The 16,141-nt window shown below is 42.1% G+C and overlaps 1 protein-coding gene across 1 annotated transcript; it reads right to left on the bottom strand.

Annotated features, from left to right (window-relative positions):
* Window positions 1-479: 479 nt before the first annotated feature.
* Window positions 480-1,562, bottom strand: LOC109183668. The gene has a single exon (XM_019333724.1). It carries the CDS (start codon window positions 1,560-1,562, stop codon window positions 480-482), a length of 1,083 nt encoding a protein of 360 aa, XP_019189269.1.
* Between the last annotated feature and the right edge of the window lie 14,579 nt (window positions 1,563-16,141).

The raw sequence follows: 16,141 nt of genomic DNA, 5'->3' as shown, positions 1-16,141 counted from the left end.
ACTAAAATATAAGGTTTCCATAGTTATTTCTTAGAAACTATTTACAAAAGTGGTTGTAAAATTGTTCAAAAGATTGTTTAAACCATCTAAATACATAAAAAAAACTAAAATTAAGAGCTAAAGAAGCATTTTTTTTGAGAAATTAGTGGACCAAACTGCCTTTGGTGTATAGATCTCGAAAAAATACATGATTTGAAAAAAAAAAATTGTCCAAATCGGACAACCAAGTAAAAAGTTATGCCTTCCGAAAGTTTTCCGACATTTTCAAAAAAAAAAAAAAAAAAATTCGCCGAACCGCCGAACCGGCCGGCCACGGAGGAGGCCGCCGAGGCCATTCCTCGCGGCGGCCTCCTACTGCCTAGTGCCTAGGCGCGATTTTTGCAACCTTGCTTTATAGTAGATGAAGCGAGGAGCTTGACGCTTTATATCCACCCTCTTACGCGGATCTTCGGGTAACTTTCCATCAGTGAGGTAGTCAATTAGCGACTGCCTCCAGTCATCTTTGCCAATATCATACACTGAGGCAGTAGGGAGTTCAGCAGTTTCATCAACTGAGCCATCTTCACTGAAGATTGGTGGGGAACTACCCACTTTTGACATACTCGCACTCGGGCTGCACGATGAGCAATAGTTGAAGCCAATGCGGCTAAGGCGTCAGCCTGCTTGTTTTCTTTCCTTGGTATATGTTCAATTGTGACATCCCCTAACCATTGCATTAGTATCTTTGCATAGTTGTTATATGGGACTAACTCCGCCTTTTTCACTTCATATAGACCCAACACTTGGTTTATGATCAGCTTTGAATCTCCATAAATGTTAATTCTCAGTTGCTTCATGTCAGCCACTATTTCGAGCCCGAGTATCAATGCTTGATACTCAACAACGTTGTTTGAACATTGCTCAGTCAAGGTGAATGAATATGGCAACACCTCGCCTTCTGGAGTGACGAAGACAACTCCAGCTCCTGTCCCTTCTCTATGCGAAGCTCCATCAAAGTACATCTTCCATGGGGGTAGGACTTCAATGACAAGCACATCTTCATCAGGAAAATCGTCAGACAACTCCCATTCAGCAGGTATTGGGTGATCTGAGAGGAAATCAGCTAAGGCTTGCCCCTTGACAGACTTCTGCGACACATAGATGATTTCAAATTGTTGAAACAATAAGTACCACCTTGCAAAGCGGTCGGAGAGCACGACCTTCGCCATAACATACTTCATCGGGTTCGCTTTGGAAACAAGCCGGATGGTATGAGCCTCAAAGTAGTGCTTAAGTTTTTTTATGGCGAATACCAATGCCAAACATAGCTTTTCAATCGGGGAGTACTTTAACTCGTTCGGGGTCATCATTCTACTAAGATAGTAGAGGGCATTCTCTTTCCCCTTGTCGTTTTCCTGAGCAAGCAAGGCGCCCACAGAACTATCTTGCGCGGAGATATAGAGGATTAGTGGGCGATCGTGAACAGGAGCGGTTAGCACAGGCGGCTTCATCAAGTATGACTTGATACTCTCAAATGTGTTCTTGCATGCCTCATCCCATATGAATGTGATGCCCTTTTTCATCAATCGACTAAAAGGTTGACATCTCCCCGCTAGGTTTGATATGAACCTTCGGATGTAAGCCAACTTCCCTTGTAAGCTTTTAAGCTCATGAAGGTTTCTCGGCTCAGGCATCTTCATTATGGCGTCAATTTTGGCTTGTTCAATCTCGATGCCCCTGTGTCGAACAGTAAACCCGAGGAATTTTCCAGCAGCAACCCCGAAAGCACATTTTAAGGGGTTCATTTTGAGTTGAAACTTACGTAGGCGGTCGAAGACTTGTCTTAAATGCAACAGGTGGTTTGTGCACAATTTTGACTTCACAACCAGGTCATCTACGTAGCATTCGACCATTTTATGGAGCATATCATCAAATATTGTCTGCATGGCCCGTTGGTATGTAGCACCTGCATTTTTCAAACCAAAGGGCATTACTTTGTAACAGTAGATGCCTTTCGGCGTTCGGAATGCAGTTAAGTCTTCATCTTCCGGCGCCATGCGGATTTGATTGTAACCGGAGGAGCCATCCATGAATGATAGGAACTCATGCCTAGTCACGGCATCTATCATTAACTCCGTGATAGGAAACGGGAAGTCATCTTTCGGGCATGCCACATTGAGGTCCCGAAAATTTACGCAGACGCGGATCTGGCCGTTCTTCTTGCGCACGGGCACAATACTGGATATCCAGGTTGGATATTTAACTTCACGAATGAAGCCAGCCTCAATAAGCTTATTAACTTCTGTTTCAATCGAGGGAATGAGCTCGGGGCGGAAGCGTCGTTGAGCTTGCTTAACCGGGCGACACCCCTTCTTCACTGCTAAGCGGTGCACAGCTACCTTTGGGTCTAACCCTGGCATCTCCTTGTATGTCCATGCAAAGACATCAATATATTCTTTCAGCAGTGTGACATAGATTTCATCTTCATCAGGAGTTCCCAGATCAACTTCTTTTAATTCATCCACTGCTGCTCGTACCCCTTCTTCTAACTCATGGGGTTCCTCTTCTGCATCCTCTCCCTCAATCGGGGTCTCATCACACAAAGTGATATGGAACGACGATGCCACCTCTCCCTGAGTGGTTGGTGGTACGTCATCACTTGAGCCTACGCTTTCCTCATTTTTCTCTTTATGTACATGAGTGTGTACAATGGTCTTCGGTTGGACTTTCAACACTTCACGACATGAAACATGAATATATGTTTCTCATCTCATCCGAGAAGGAATCATGCTTCTAAGCCTTTTGGGAGGTTCCACTTCAGCAGGAACATTGGCACTGCCTTTAATAACTTGGACAGCTCCAAGTCGATCATGCATTGACTTTCTCTTTAGGGCTTTAGGACTTGACCCCAGTCTATCAAAGACTGAGCGTCGAGAGTCCGCCTTACCAATTCGGTCGATGACTGACTTCTTTTTGTCTTGCCCATTATCATTGGTAGGAGTGAGTTTTGGGTCATACTCGCTTTCCTCCGCGGAGATACAATTACTTGCAGCCCTGTTTATAAGAATTCGCACTGGTTTAGGGGGGACATAGCCCAACCCTTTGCGCATTTGAGGTTCTTGGCGACTTGCCTTGCCTTTACCACCGGCTTCTGGGATAAGCTTTCCCAACTTCTGTGGCTCGTTGGGATTATTGCCAGCTTTGGCTAGAAGCTTATAAGCGTTAGGGTCGAAACCCTCGGTACGCTTGGTGGGGAATATTTGGCCCACTTTATCACCACCTTTATCTTCAGATGATTTTGCTGCATTTGCTTTAAATGTATCAATCCTTGCAAGCGGGAAGATGAGTTTTGTGTTGTGTTGATCTCCCTCTATAACTATTTTTCCCTTTGACTTTAGTTGGGAAGGTGGGTCATCCATGATTTCCTCAATATCTTCAACAATAACTTGCCTTTTAATGTAGAACTTTGCGTCCGCAAAGTAAGACTCAACCTCTGTGAAAGGGCTTTCATCGGCGACAACCTTTTCAACTACACCGTTCTTTTCAAACATGAGGCATTGATGCCAAGACGTGGGTACCACCCCATTTTCATGTATCCACGGCCTTCCAAGTAACAAGTTAATAAGATGTCCTTGCATCTATGACATGGCAGAGGACACCTGAACTCAGTTTTCCAATTCTTAAGTCAAGTCTGATGATGCCGATTGCTCTTTGCCCTCCTTGGTTGAAGCCTTGTATCATTAGACGACTTTGGGCAAGCTCATCTGTAGATATACTAAGGTCCTTTACAGCTCGAAAGGATGGGATGTTGACAGCTGAGCCTTGATCAACCATAATTCTTTTGAGCTTTTGCCCACGGGTATAGCCTTCAACAAATAGTGGGCGATTGTGTGGCGTGCCTCCAAGTAACAAGCCTTCATCCTTGAAGGTAATTTTCGTGGAGTAGGAAGTAGCCTTATGCATTAACACTTCCTCATCCTCGATGTGTTTAGGATATGAACATTCACCTCCATCTTCTGGCTTGTCATTTGTATTTAGGCAGGAGCTAGCAGTGTCTACCCATTGAAGATTAAATCCTTTTGGCATATATTGAGCCAAAGGAACTGGTGCTCGTGGTTGCTTGACATGCCCCTTCGTCTTTGGTCTGCGGGCATGGCCACTTGTTGAGGTTTTCTCAACCCAACTTCTCGTTGTGTGATTAGGATGTCTCCCAGGCTCAACTTTCTTCTTTCTATGATTGATAATCACCCATTTTCCTTCAGATGTGTTATCATTTTGCTGTGGTTCTGAACTTTGACAAGCAACATGCTTAACAATGAAGGGGAGTGGACGTTTCCGTTGTTTCCCATCTTCTTTTTCAGTACACAGCGGAGCGAACCGTCCGGGTGTAATCGAGATTTGATTTGAGCTCGCTTTGGCATCGGCAAGCTCAATTTTCCCATCCCTAGCCAGTGCCATTACTTTATCTTTGAAGATAAAACACTTCTCAATCGGATGACCAAGAAGACGATGGTACTTGCAATAGTGTGGGTCATCCACCCTTGTAGCTTCATCAGGACGTTTTATTTTCGGCAACTCAATGAGTCTAAGTTTGAGTAGCTCATCAAACATAGGAGATACATCGGAATCCATGAAAGGATAAGTCTTCTCCTGCATTTCTTCAATTGTCGGCCTTCTACCACCCCTTGACGGGCCAGAAAATGATCTTGACCTAGGCCTTTCAGTTGCCTTAGTGAAGACTGTCATTGGTGTAACCTTCACATTCATCACTTCTTTCTTTTCTCCCTTTGGAAATGGTTTGTTCCACTTTTTAACTTCTTATTTTCCAGGTGCATTGGAGGAGCTGGGCAAGTTCAATATGTTGAGCCCTCCGCTAGCTTCGATGCTCAACTCCATGTCGTGAGCACGACTGGATAACTCTTCGAAGGACTTTGGCTTAATCCCTTATAGGATATAGGAGAGTTCAAAGTGCATGCCTTGGATGCACATCTCAATTGCAGAACTTTGGGATATTCTTTCTTTGCAATTCAAGCATAGTTACCTCCATCTTTCAATGTAGGTGCCGGCGCGTTCACCCTTCCATTGGCGAGTAGTGGTGAGTTCCAAGAAGCTGACTGTTCTCCTCGTGCTATAGAAACGGGTTAAGAACTCACGTTCCATATCATGCCAGCTATCAATGCAGCCGGGCGCGAGGTCAGTGTACCAATCAAACGCAGTTCCCTTTAATGAATGGACAAACTGCTTTACCAACAGATCGCCATAAGTCCCTGCATCATTGCATGTTTCTACAAAGTGGGCAATGTGCTGTCGAGGATTTCCTTTACCATCAAACTGGTGAAACTTAGGAGGTTGATAGTCGTAGGCCATTTTCAACTCCTCAATTCTTTGTGTGTAGGGCTTAGCATAGGAATATGAAGGTTGGCCTTCATCCAACTTGCCTTTGATGGCCCCCCATTATGTAGTCCTTCAACTGATCCACCGGTATCATGCCTTCGGTAACTGTAATAGTTTTCTCAGTTGCAGGTAAGTGGGAAGCAGCTTCTCCTGCCGCATGGCTAACAGGAGGTCGTGGTGATTGCTGACCAACCTCTTCTTGCCCTTCGGGTTGCTTTCCTGGAGCACGACTTCCTTGCTCCTCCATGATGCTCCCTACCCTATTATCGAGGGTGTTAAGCCGTTTCTCTTGATTTTGGAGAGCGACAGCCATTCCTTCCAGAGACTTAGCAATTCTAGCTAATTGCTCCTCCACAGACTCTGTGTTTTTCGCCATGGCCGGCATGACATTGTAGACATGAGACCACTCAGGTGCAGCCTTCCATAATGGATGTGGCGGAGTTACGGGGGAAATGCTCCCGCTACTAGCGTTCCCTTGCATAGAAGTTGGACTACCACCATTGGTAGCTCCCTTGGGAGAGGGTGGACTTCCAGCAAAAGCAATTGTCTTTGAGGCGACAGGGGCCTTGTCGAGCCTTCGAACCACCCGTCGTGCCATGGACTGAGGTTCAGGCACTTGGACACCCAAATCCTTTGCGCGGTTCCTTGTCAGCGGACCTGGCGTTTTCTGGGTAGTGCCAGAGCTAGCTGCAGGTGTAAACTTGGACTTGGTAGCTTGGGCATAGGTCCTCTTGAACATGGGATTGTTCGATGCCATTTGATGCGCAGGTAGAGGTATGGAAGTAGTAGAGAGATGAGAGGCAGAGCTGTCCCACTGGGCGTGCCAAAATATGTAAACGCGAAAAACTTGAATTATATATATTCAAAATTCAAAGTGTCGGTTACAAGTAGTATGTATCAATCAAGAAGGGGTACAATCTCTGTATATAAGAAGTCCTCTAATTCTCTACTAGAAGTATGCCTATTAGAACTGTGCCAAATTCGGAATATGCCGAATTTGGAAGTGTGCTGAGTTCAGAGTATGCTGAACTTGAAGTATGCCGAGTTCGGGAGTATGACCGGACTGGAAGTATGCCAAGTTCCTTGTTGGAAGTGTGCTGAGTTCAGAGTATGCTGAATTGAAAGTATGTCAAGTTCGGGAGTGTGCCGAACTCGAAGTATGCTGTGTTCAAAGTATGTTGAACTGGAAGTATGCCGAGTTCAAAGTTTGTTGAACCGGAAGTATGCCAAGTTCGGGAGTATGCCGAACTGGGAGTAGTTCCTTGCTGAAGGGCCTCTGGAGTTATGTAGCTTGTTCTTCAATGAAGGGCTAATATGCAACTTGATCTTCAAAGAAGGGCTTCCGGTGTTCAAGTGGCGTGTTCCTCAGCGCAATATACGCAGTATAACTGCGGGCGTGTTCCAGAGGATATCCTGGCGAGATTTCGGTAGAGCTTCGTTATGCAGATTTCCAGAGCCCATTCTTTGAAAATGAAACCACTATTTATAGTGGTGAGAGTGAGAGAAAATCTCCAACCAACTCTTAATTCCTTATTTAATTTAATTTCTTTAATTAAATGAAGGAATGTATCGGGACACTATTGCGTCCAGGTTCATGATTTCATTAAATTTTCAAATAATATCAAAAATTCCAATTTCTTCAAAATTATATAATCCACATATAATTTTAGTGGGCCAAGACCAAGTCAAGCCCGCTAATTATGCAATCCAATTGATTCAATAGCCTGGTCCAGCTCGATTAAATATTTCATCATCTCGGGCCGAACAATTCAACATCCAATTACAGTTAATTAAGTAATTAAACCAATTAAATATTTAATCGGCCATTTAATTAACCCAATTAAATAAATATTAGTCCAATTAACTTAATTAAAGTAATTAATTTAGCAATCAATTATCCACCACGGTCCAACAATATCATTTAAAATTTTCGATGCTTACAATCACAATTTACTCCGTAATCTTTCAATTGTTGCTTCATCCACAATATTTGCGCACAACAACTCCCTGCAGCAATGTATTCGGCCTCGGCGGTACTAATTGCGATGGAATTGCTTTTTGCTAAACCAAGAAACAAGTCTTCCCTCCAAGAACTGGCATGTCCCGGAAGTGCTTTTTCTGTCTATTTTACAACCTGCAATATCCGCATCTGAAAAACCCGTTAGAGTAAAATGTGTACCTTTAGGATACCATAATCCTACATTGATCGTTCCTTTTAGTTATCTTATGATCTTCTTGGTTGCGATGAGGTGGCTTTCTTTTGGATTTGCTTGGAATCTCGCACACACTCCCACAGCATAAGATATGTCCGGCCGGCTTGCAGTAAGGTATAGTAGTGAACCAATCATTCTTCTATACTTTGTTTGATCGACATCTTTTCCATCTTCGTCTTTGTCTAGCCTTAATGATGTACTCATTGGAATCTTAATTGACGATTTTCCATCAAGGCCAAACTTCTTGATCAAGTCACGGGTGTACTTGGCTTGATTGATGAAAATTCCTTCTTTCATTTGTTTAATTTGTAAGCCCAAGAAGTAATTTAGTTCACCCATCATGCTCATTTCAAATCTTTTCTGCATAAGCTTTGAAAACTTCTCACACAAAGAATTGTTAGTGCTTCCAAATATAATATCATCAACATATATTTGCACTAATAAAATATGTTCACCATCTTGAATTCTAAAGAGAGTTTTGTCAACTTGGTCTTTGGTGAATCCACAGCTCATCAAGAACATTGACAAGGTATCATACCAAGCTCTCGGTGCTTGTTTTAACCCATACAACGCCTTTTTAAGTTTGTAGACTTTGTCACCTTCGCCTTTTTACCTCAAAACCAGGTGGTTGTTCGACATAAACTTCTTCTTCAAGTAATCCGTTCAAGAATGCGCTCTTGACGTCCATTTGGTAGACGGTGGAGTCCTTGTGTGCGGCATAAGCTACGAAAATTCTTATTGGTTCAAGTCTTGCTACGGGTGCAAAGTTTTCATCAAAATCTATTCCTTCTTGCAAGTATCCCTTTGCAACGAGCCTTGCTTTATTCCTAACAATTACGCCGTCTTCGTTGGCTTTGTTCCGGAAGACCCATTTTGTTCCTACAACATTATGATCACATGGTCTTGGAACAAGTTCCCAAACGTCATTCCGTTTGAATTGATCAAGCTCCTCTTGCATGGCGTCAATCCAACTCGGATCATTTAAAGCTTCGTCCACTTCCTTTGGTTCAATTTGAGATAAATAACACGTGAACAATGCTTCCATGGTTGAGGATCTTGTCTTCACGCCATCGCGTACATTTCCAATGACTAAATCTGGAGGGTAATTTTTGAGCCATCTCAAATCTGGTTCAAATGGGTGCATGATACTGGATGGGTTTGCTGGTTGAGAATTGGAGGGATCTGTTCGAATTTCTACATTAATTCCATGGTCTCCAACTTGATCTTCAACCTCATCTCTAATTGGTTCTCCAACTGGATCTCCAACCTCATCTCTAATTGGATCTCCAACCTCATCTCTATTAATATTAAAATTAATTGTGCCACATGCACTTTCTAGATGAGAGATGGGATTTTCTAGAGAATTGGTCTCCAACTCATCTAAACCCTGCAAAATATTATCTTCACACGTATCATTAGTATCACCAAAATCAATTTGACACCTGTTACCATTTTGCATGTCTTCCACGTCCAGTGCAACATTTTTGACGTGCGATTTTTCATCAAACACCACGTGTATGGACTCTTCAACCACCATTGTTCTTTGGTTTAATATTTTGAATGCTTTGCTGGTAGTCGAATATCCTAGAAAAATTCCTTCATCACTTACACTTATTGGATCAACCGGTCCAAATAAGTCCATGTGTAGCAAGCTTAGCGGTCTTGACGTTGACTCGTGCGTCTTTGATTTGAACGACGATTTAATTTGTTTTCCACGTTGGCATGCGTCGCACACTTGGTCCTTCTTGAAGACAATATCTGGTAAACCTTCAACAAGATTTTTCTTTGCAAGTTGATTGATTGTCTTGAAGTTTAGATGGCTGAGCTTCCTATGTCATTCCCAATTTGCTTCATTCGAATTTTTGGCCATTAAGCATACAGACTCTTTGGTTGTGCTCCAATCAACCACGTACATATTTTTCTTCCTTGCTCCAGTGAGTATTATTTCCTTCGTTGTCTCATTTTCTATTAGGCACTTATCTTTGAAAAATTCCACAAGATAGCCTTTATCACAAAATTGACTAGTACTCAGCAAGTTGAACTTCAATCCTTCCACGTACGATACATCTTCAATTTTTATTCCATTTCTTTCAATCATACCAACTCCTTTGGTAATTCCATAATTTTGATTTCCTCCAAAAATCACTTTTGGTCCATCGATTTTCTTCAAATTCACTAGATATGATTTATTTCTCATCATGTGGCCGGAGCAGCCGCTATCGATGTACCAAACATCCTACAAAAAAGATTAATTATTTTTAGGTACCCATACTTTCTTGGGTCCTTTGTTGTTAGTGATTTGTGGTAGGCAAACCCACCTAGATCCTATTGAATTAAGATAAGGTGGTTTGTAACCATTTGAGACTCAATAATCATAATTGACTCTAGAAAATATTTTTGGTGCCCGATTTTGAAAATCATTTTTATATTTTGGCACCTGGGAAGAGGATTGTTGTTTTGGTCTATAAAAAACATTAAATCTATCATACAACCAATCTTTTTGGGTGGGATAAAATCTCCCAACTTTATTTCTAGAAAAGCTTCCCTCTTTTCTATGAAATCTTTTTGCACTTAACTCATTGGCATATCTTTTGTATTTGTTGAATCTTTATTGCTTAGCCGTGATATTATATGGTTCGGCCTAGCAATATTCAATTTCACATTTCGTTGATAGCCAAGTCCTTATTTCATTGCGTTATCCTGACTTTTTACAAATTTTACCACTTGAACTTTATTATTTAAAGTAGTAGCAAAATTAGTCAGTTTTGGAGGGGTTTGAGAACATATGGAGTCATAACCAAGTCCGGTTTTATCTCCTGATGGCTTTTGCATGTTTACCATTTTATCTATTATTTTAGATGAATTTGTAAACGTAGCAATGGTAGCTCTAAGATTATGTTCTCTAACCTCTCTAGCTTTACACTCTTCTTGAAGACTAATATTTTCACTCTTCAAGTTACTCACTTCAAGTAGAGCATCTTGCAATTTTTTATTCATCTCTTCTTTTTCAAGAATTAGAATATTATTGCGCTCCTTGAGTTGAGAATGAGTGGCTAAGATCTCTTGCCAATCTCGCATTAGATTGCCAATAGATTCACGAGAAAAGGAAGTACTAACTGAAGTAAAAGAATTAGATGTTACCTCTTCTTCCTCTGCTCCTAGAGCCATAAGACAATCTTCACTTGTACTCAACTCATTTGATTTGCATACTAGCGCTCTATCATTTTCTGAACTTGAACTTTCATCGCTTGATGACGATTCGTCAGACTCATCATCTTCTTTCGGCTCATTGCTCATGAGAGCCTTTCTTTTGTCACGTTTAAATCTCCGATCCTTGTTGTCGAATTTATTTTTGTAGATTCAACGTTTTTGCCTTGATATTTGCTAACGATCGGATGCGGACAATTTATTTTAAAATGTCCGGGTTTGCAGCAGTTGTAGCATAGATTGTTCATTTCTTCAACTTTTTCTTCATTCGGCTTCCATGCGGCATGTAACACCCCCCAAACATGCTAGATAAAAAGCCTTAACACATGCAGATCAAACAACAAAACTAGCACAGCGGAAGATAAAACGAGAACTGGATAAAAGAAATCCAAATAGGGTGTTACGCCACGTCTACCAAACACGGTAAACGCTACGGCGATCAATCTGCAAGTGTATACATCTATCCCAAAGACATCAATCTAAAATTACATTGGCGCACAGGCCACAAAACAAGGATAAAGGTACTAAGCTACCGGCCACTAGACATCGCGCTCATCTAGACATCACCTGAAAGATACAAAGATAAACATTGGGACAACGCCCGGTCAGCGATAATTGCTGGTAACCCACGAATACATGTGAAATATCATAAATAGATAGATATAAGTTGTAAAACCATTTTCGAAACGGAATACATAAGTATATAAGTCAAAAGCCAAGATCAACAGTCAACACAAGACTCATCACTCACAAAGATAACACGGAAACACATCCCAAACCACAAAGGTTAACCACAACGCAAAGGATAAAGACAAGACTGATGGCAACACATGCCCTTGTGACTACAAACGTCACAAGAAAGAGAACACACAAACAGGGCTACACAAGCCCTCGTGACATCACCCATCACGAGTTGATATGCCTTCCTTATGCCCTGTTCCAACCTTATGGCTACCCCCAACCTTATATCTTCTTCCAACAATTACCTCCAGGACCCCTGTACAACCAAGTCCAACCTTATTCCCCCGGGACCGTCGTCCCCCACCAACGACCACCAACGAGACCACCAATTCATAGTACACAAGGTACCGTACACGGCAACACATGCCCGGATAACACATGTTATCCCCCAAAAACGTGAACCTTACACAAAGGTCACAACTCCATAATCACGTCACGGCCACCACGAGGACCGCTGCAATACCTTGGTGACTAGTGCCCTATACCACTAATCGTGCAATCCAGGTAAAGCCACACACGCACCACAACAGGAATCAATCAACGGATCACAACGAAGATATGAAACCATACTCAATCAAGGAATGGGTCACAGCCCAACAACAACAACGATGAATAACACAAGTTATCATCAACCAATCGGAAGGTACAAACAACACACACGCTAGCATTTAGATACCAAACTAGCATGCTTATCAACGGGGAAACTCAAGATAGTTCCGAGGAACATACAAGACACCTCACGGTCCAACGAAACACAATGTTGAACACTTAGCACGATTCAAGACACCAAAGTTCTACATGGATTCCTACCATATAGTTCTAGACATACGAAACATCAAGAAGACACTCAAATAGTTCCACAAAAGAACATCGGGAAGTCAAAAGACCAAATACCGAGTCAAACGAATCACGGGGAACAAATCCCGGTCCAACTCCACTGTGTTCCCCGCTGGTGGACCCACGGGTAGGCCCCTACCCGTGGTTCCGCCCGCGGGTACACTACCCACAAGCCTATGTACCTGCGGGTGGGCGGCGGGTAGGGCTCTCCCCGCCGTTCCGCCCGCGAGTACATACTCCTGTGCAAAAAGATCCCTTCGGGGATTTTCTTCTCCAAATACAAATTCAAGTCCAAAACATGCCAAATCTCACCAAACACAACAAAATGGCTTGAACCATGGAAAATGTCAAGCAATGGCACAAAGGAACCCTAAACACAAGCTCTAGATATGCAATATCACAAGATAAATGCATAAACCCTCACATTTCATAGCAAAACACATGTAGAATCCAAGAAATCACATAGAGGTAAGCAAAATAGGTTTTGTAGAGCATGGGTTACCTCAATCTCTTAACATCCAAAAGCAACGCCAACATAGGCTAGGCTCAACTCATAAGCCAAACGGAAACCTGAGAATTAAACCGGATCTCAACTATTAACACAAGTACTAATTAAAACTAATAAGCTCATAAAGGGATGAAACTCTAGTTCAACCCTAATTTACCTACAAGCTTAACCATGTAGGCTAGGCATCTTATTAAGAATTAAGCAACAACACTAATTATTGAACTAATTATCAAGCTAATAAGGTGGAACTAATAACTAAACTTAACATCAAAATTTAAACTTAAAGGGAATCGAACCCAAGCCAACCCTCACACTAAACACACTCTAACCAACCAAGTTAAACACCCACTTAGTAAATCTAAAGGATAACAAACTACTTAACCTAAACTAATCAGCAAAACAATGAAGAAGCTCACCAACTGCCATCTTCTTCTTCTTCAAGCAGACGAACCCGCGGGTAGAACATCGAGACACCCTCTGCTCGTGCTACTACCCGTGCATGCTCTGCCTCACGGGGACCCAAAACTCGCCGAAAAAAGGAGGAGACGCCACCCTTGCTGCAGTCCGCCTCTGCCGAAAAGCTCCGAACTTTCGCCGTCGATAGAGCCTCCCCGACTGAGAAAAACCGATACCACCATAGATGCTCTGCCTACGCCGGAGGAGAGGCAGCAACCAACACAGAGCTCCGTCGAACCTGCCGAGAAGGAAAACACCACTCCGCCGTTTGCTCCACGATGATGCCGTAGCCTCCCGCGTCGGCCACCACTGCCCCAGCCATAGGGCTACGCAGTCCAGCTTGACTACTCTTGGAACCGAGAGGAAAGGAAAAGGCGGGGATGGGGGGGTTCACGTAGCTTGGTCGAAGAAGAAGGCTATGGAGATGGTGAAAGGGAGGTAAGGAGGAAGGCGGTGGCTTATGTTGTTGTCTCGCCGCCGGAAAACGTTGGAGAGGGGGACGACAGATGATGAAAATGAAGGAGGCTGCACATATCTTAGTTAGATATATATTACATACGTAATATTCTAGATATAGAAGGCTAGGTTTCCAAATAGGGATTGGGTTGGGCTAGAGTTAAGTTCTTGGGTTCATCTTGGTTCAAGACTCCATAAGAAAATAATTATACTTTTGGGCTTAGGATACCAAATAAACTCTTAGGCTATAAATCATTTTTGGACTTAAAACATTTAGGCACAAAAAGATTGGTTCACCATACTTCATAGACCTAAGCCCATTTCAAAATAATAGCTATATAAATATTTTTATTAAAAATATTTATTATCGGGACTATAATTTATTTTTAGGAAAATACCGGGTGTCACACGGCATTTTGGTTTCCACGAGAGAAATTTTGATTTCTTCGTGATGAATATTTGTTGTCTTCTTTTCGCATGAATTTCCTGAACTTTTTAACAAAAAGAGCAAACTGTTCATCAGTCATAAAATCAATATTATCTACTGACCTGGAGGTTGACGGTTGCTCGGCCAATAAAGCTAGATTTCGAACTTTGTAATCTTCATTATTTTTTGCCTTCATTTCGAACTCATATGCCTTAAGATCACTAAACAATTTGTCAGTTGACAACGTTCTTAGATCTCGGTGATCTCGCATAGCCGTCACCTTCATATCCCATGCGGATGGCAAGCCTCGTAAGATTTTGAGATTAATTTCTTTTTAGCTAATTTCTTTGCCAAGATCATTAATCTCTCCAAGAATTTTAATCATTCTTGCTTCCATATCAACAATGCTTTCACTTGATGGCATTTTGAAATCTTCAGACTTCTTCATGGCTATCGTGAGCTTGTTATCCTTCTCTTGTTCATCGCCTTCACCGATCTTGATGAGAGTATCCCAAATTTCTTTCGCGGTTGTGCATTTTCAAATATTTGGGAATATTGTATCATCAACGTTTTTGAATAGAATATCTTTGGCAATGTTGTCAAGATTATTTCTCTTTCTATCGTCTAATGAACATTCCGGTTTCGGCTTTGGTACATATTGTTGAGCATCGGATGATAGAAGAAATGCTGTGTTGACTTTAAATATTTCTATCGGTCCATTAGAAATGACTTCCCACATTTCATCGTGTAAGGCCGATAAATGGACCTGCATACGAACTTTCCAATCATCAAATTTATTAAGTGAGAATAATAAATTTTGTGCTAAATCCTTATTCATTTTCTCGTAAGAAAAGAATAATACAATCCAATCACACACGGTAAAATGGATCTGCCTAGCAGTCAGAAACAAGGTTGACCCAAATAGGCAACCTGCTTGGAAACAAATTAACCCAAATAGACAGACTGCTCTGATACCAATTGTTGGTATCAGTAAAAAATAAACTGACTCAAATAGACTACAGGCTCTAATACCAATTGTTGGTCCCAAAGGGGATGTGGTAAAAGTCTAGAGGGGGGGGGGGGTGAATAGTCTTTTGAACCGTTTTCGCGAATACAACAATTGTTGAGGCGATAGAGATATCAAGACTCTTAACTAGATTGTTAGAGTCTTGTACGTAGCGGAATAAGTAAATACGAGTTGTGTGATTGTGTCAAGTATATCCACGTGATAAGCAGTAAGTAAATAAAGCACTAAATGACACAAGGCAATTTATAGTGGTTCGGAGGTGATGTAATCCCCTTACTCCACTTGCTCTTATCGTCCAAGATCAATTCACTATATCCACCACTTCTTGGTTCCTAGATACAATGAATTTCTGTGATCTAGTGCTTTGATCACTAAGCCCACACTAATCACGCCCAGTGCCTCCAACACTGCTGCTTCGAATTTCACAACTCCATGCTACTTTCCAGGATTTCACAGCTCCGTGCTACTTTCCCCCCGTCTTCCACGATCCGGTCGACGTTTCCCGTGATCTAGTGCTTTGATCACCAAGCCCACACCAATCACGCCCAGTGCCTCCGACACTGCTGCTTCGGATCTCATAGCTCCGTGTGACAATCCAGGATTTCACAACTCCGTGCTACTTTCCCCCCGTCTTCGACGTATCCCGTGATCTAGTGCTTTGATCACAAAGCCCGCACTAATCACGCCCAGTATCTCCGACACTGCTGTATCACTTGTTTGTAGAAAAACAAGTTTCAATGGCTTCCAACTTTGAGACTTCTTGAATGGATCTTCAATATGCAACAAGTCTCTCAATGATGAAGAATTAAAACACTCTTGAATATTTTCTCTTTGAGCTCTCTGAGTGTTTTTCTCACTTGGATATATATTTCGTATCTAGCTTGTTGGCTCTTTAT

The sequence above is a fragment of the Ipomoea nil genome, unplaced genomic scaffold, assembly GCF_001879475.1.
Source record: "Ipomoea nil cultivar Tokyo-kokei standard unplaced genomic scaffold, Asagao_1.1 scaffold1149, whole genome shotgun sequence".
Classification (NCBI taxonomy): Eukaryota; Viridiplantae; Streptophyta; class Magnoliopsida; order Solanales; family Convolvulaceae; genus Ipomoea; species Ipomoea nil.
Note: the sequence above shows the minus strand (reverse complement) of the source record. Positions and strands in the feature narration are given on the sequence as shown.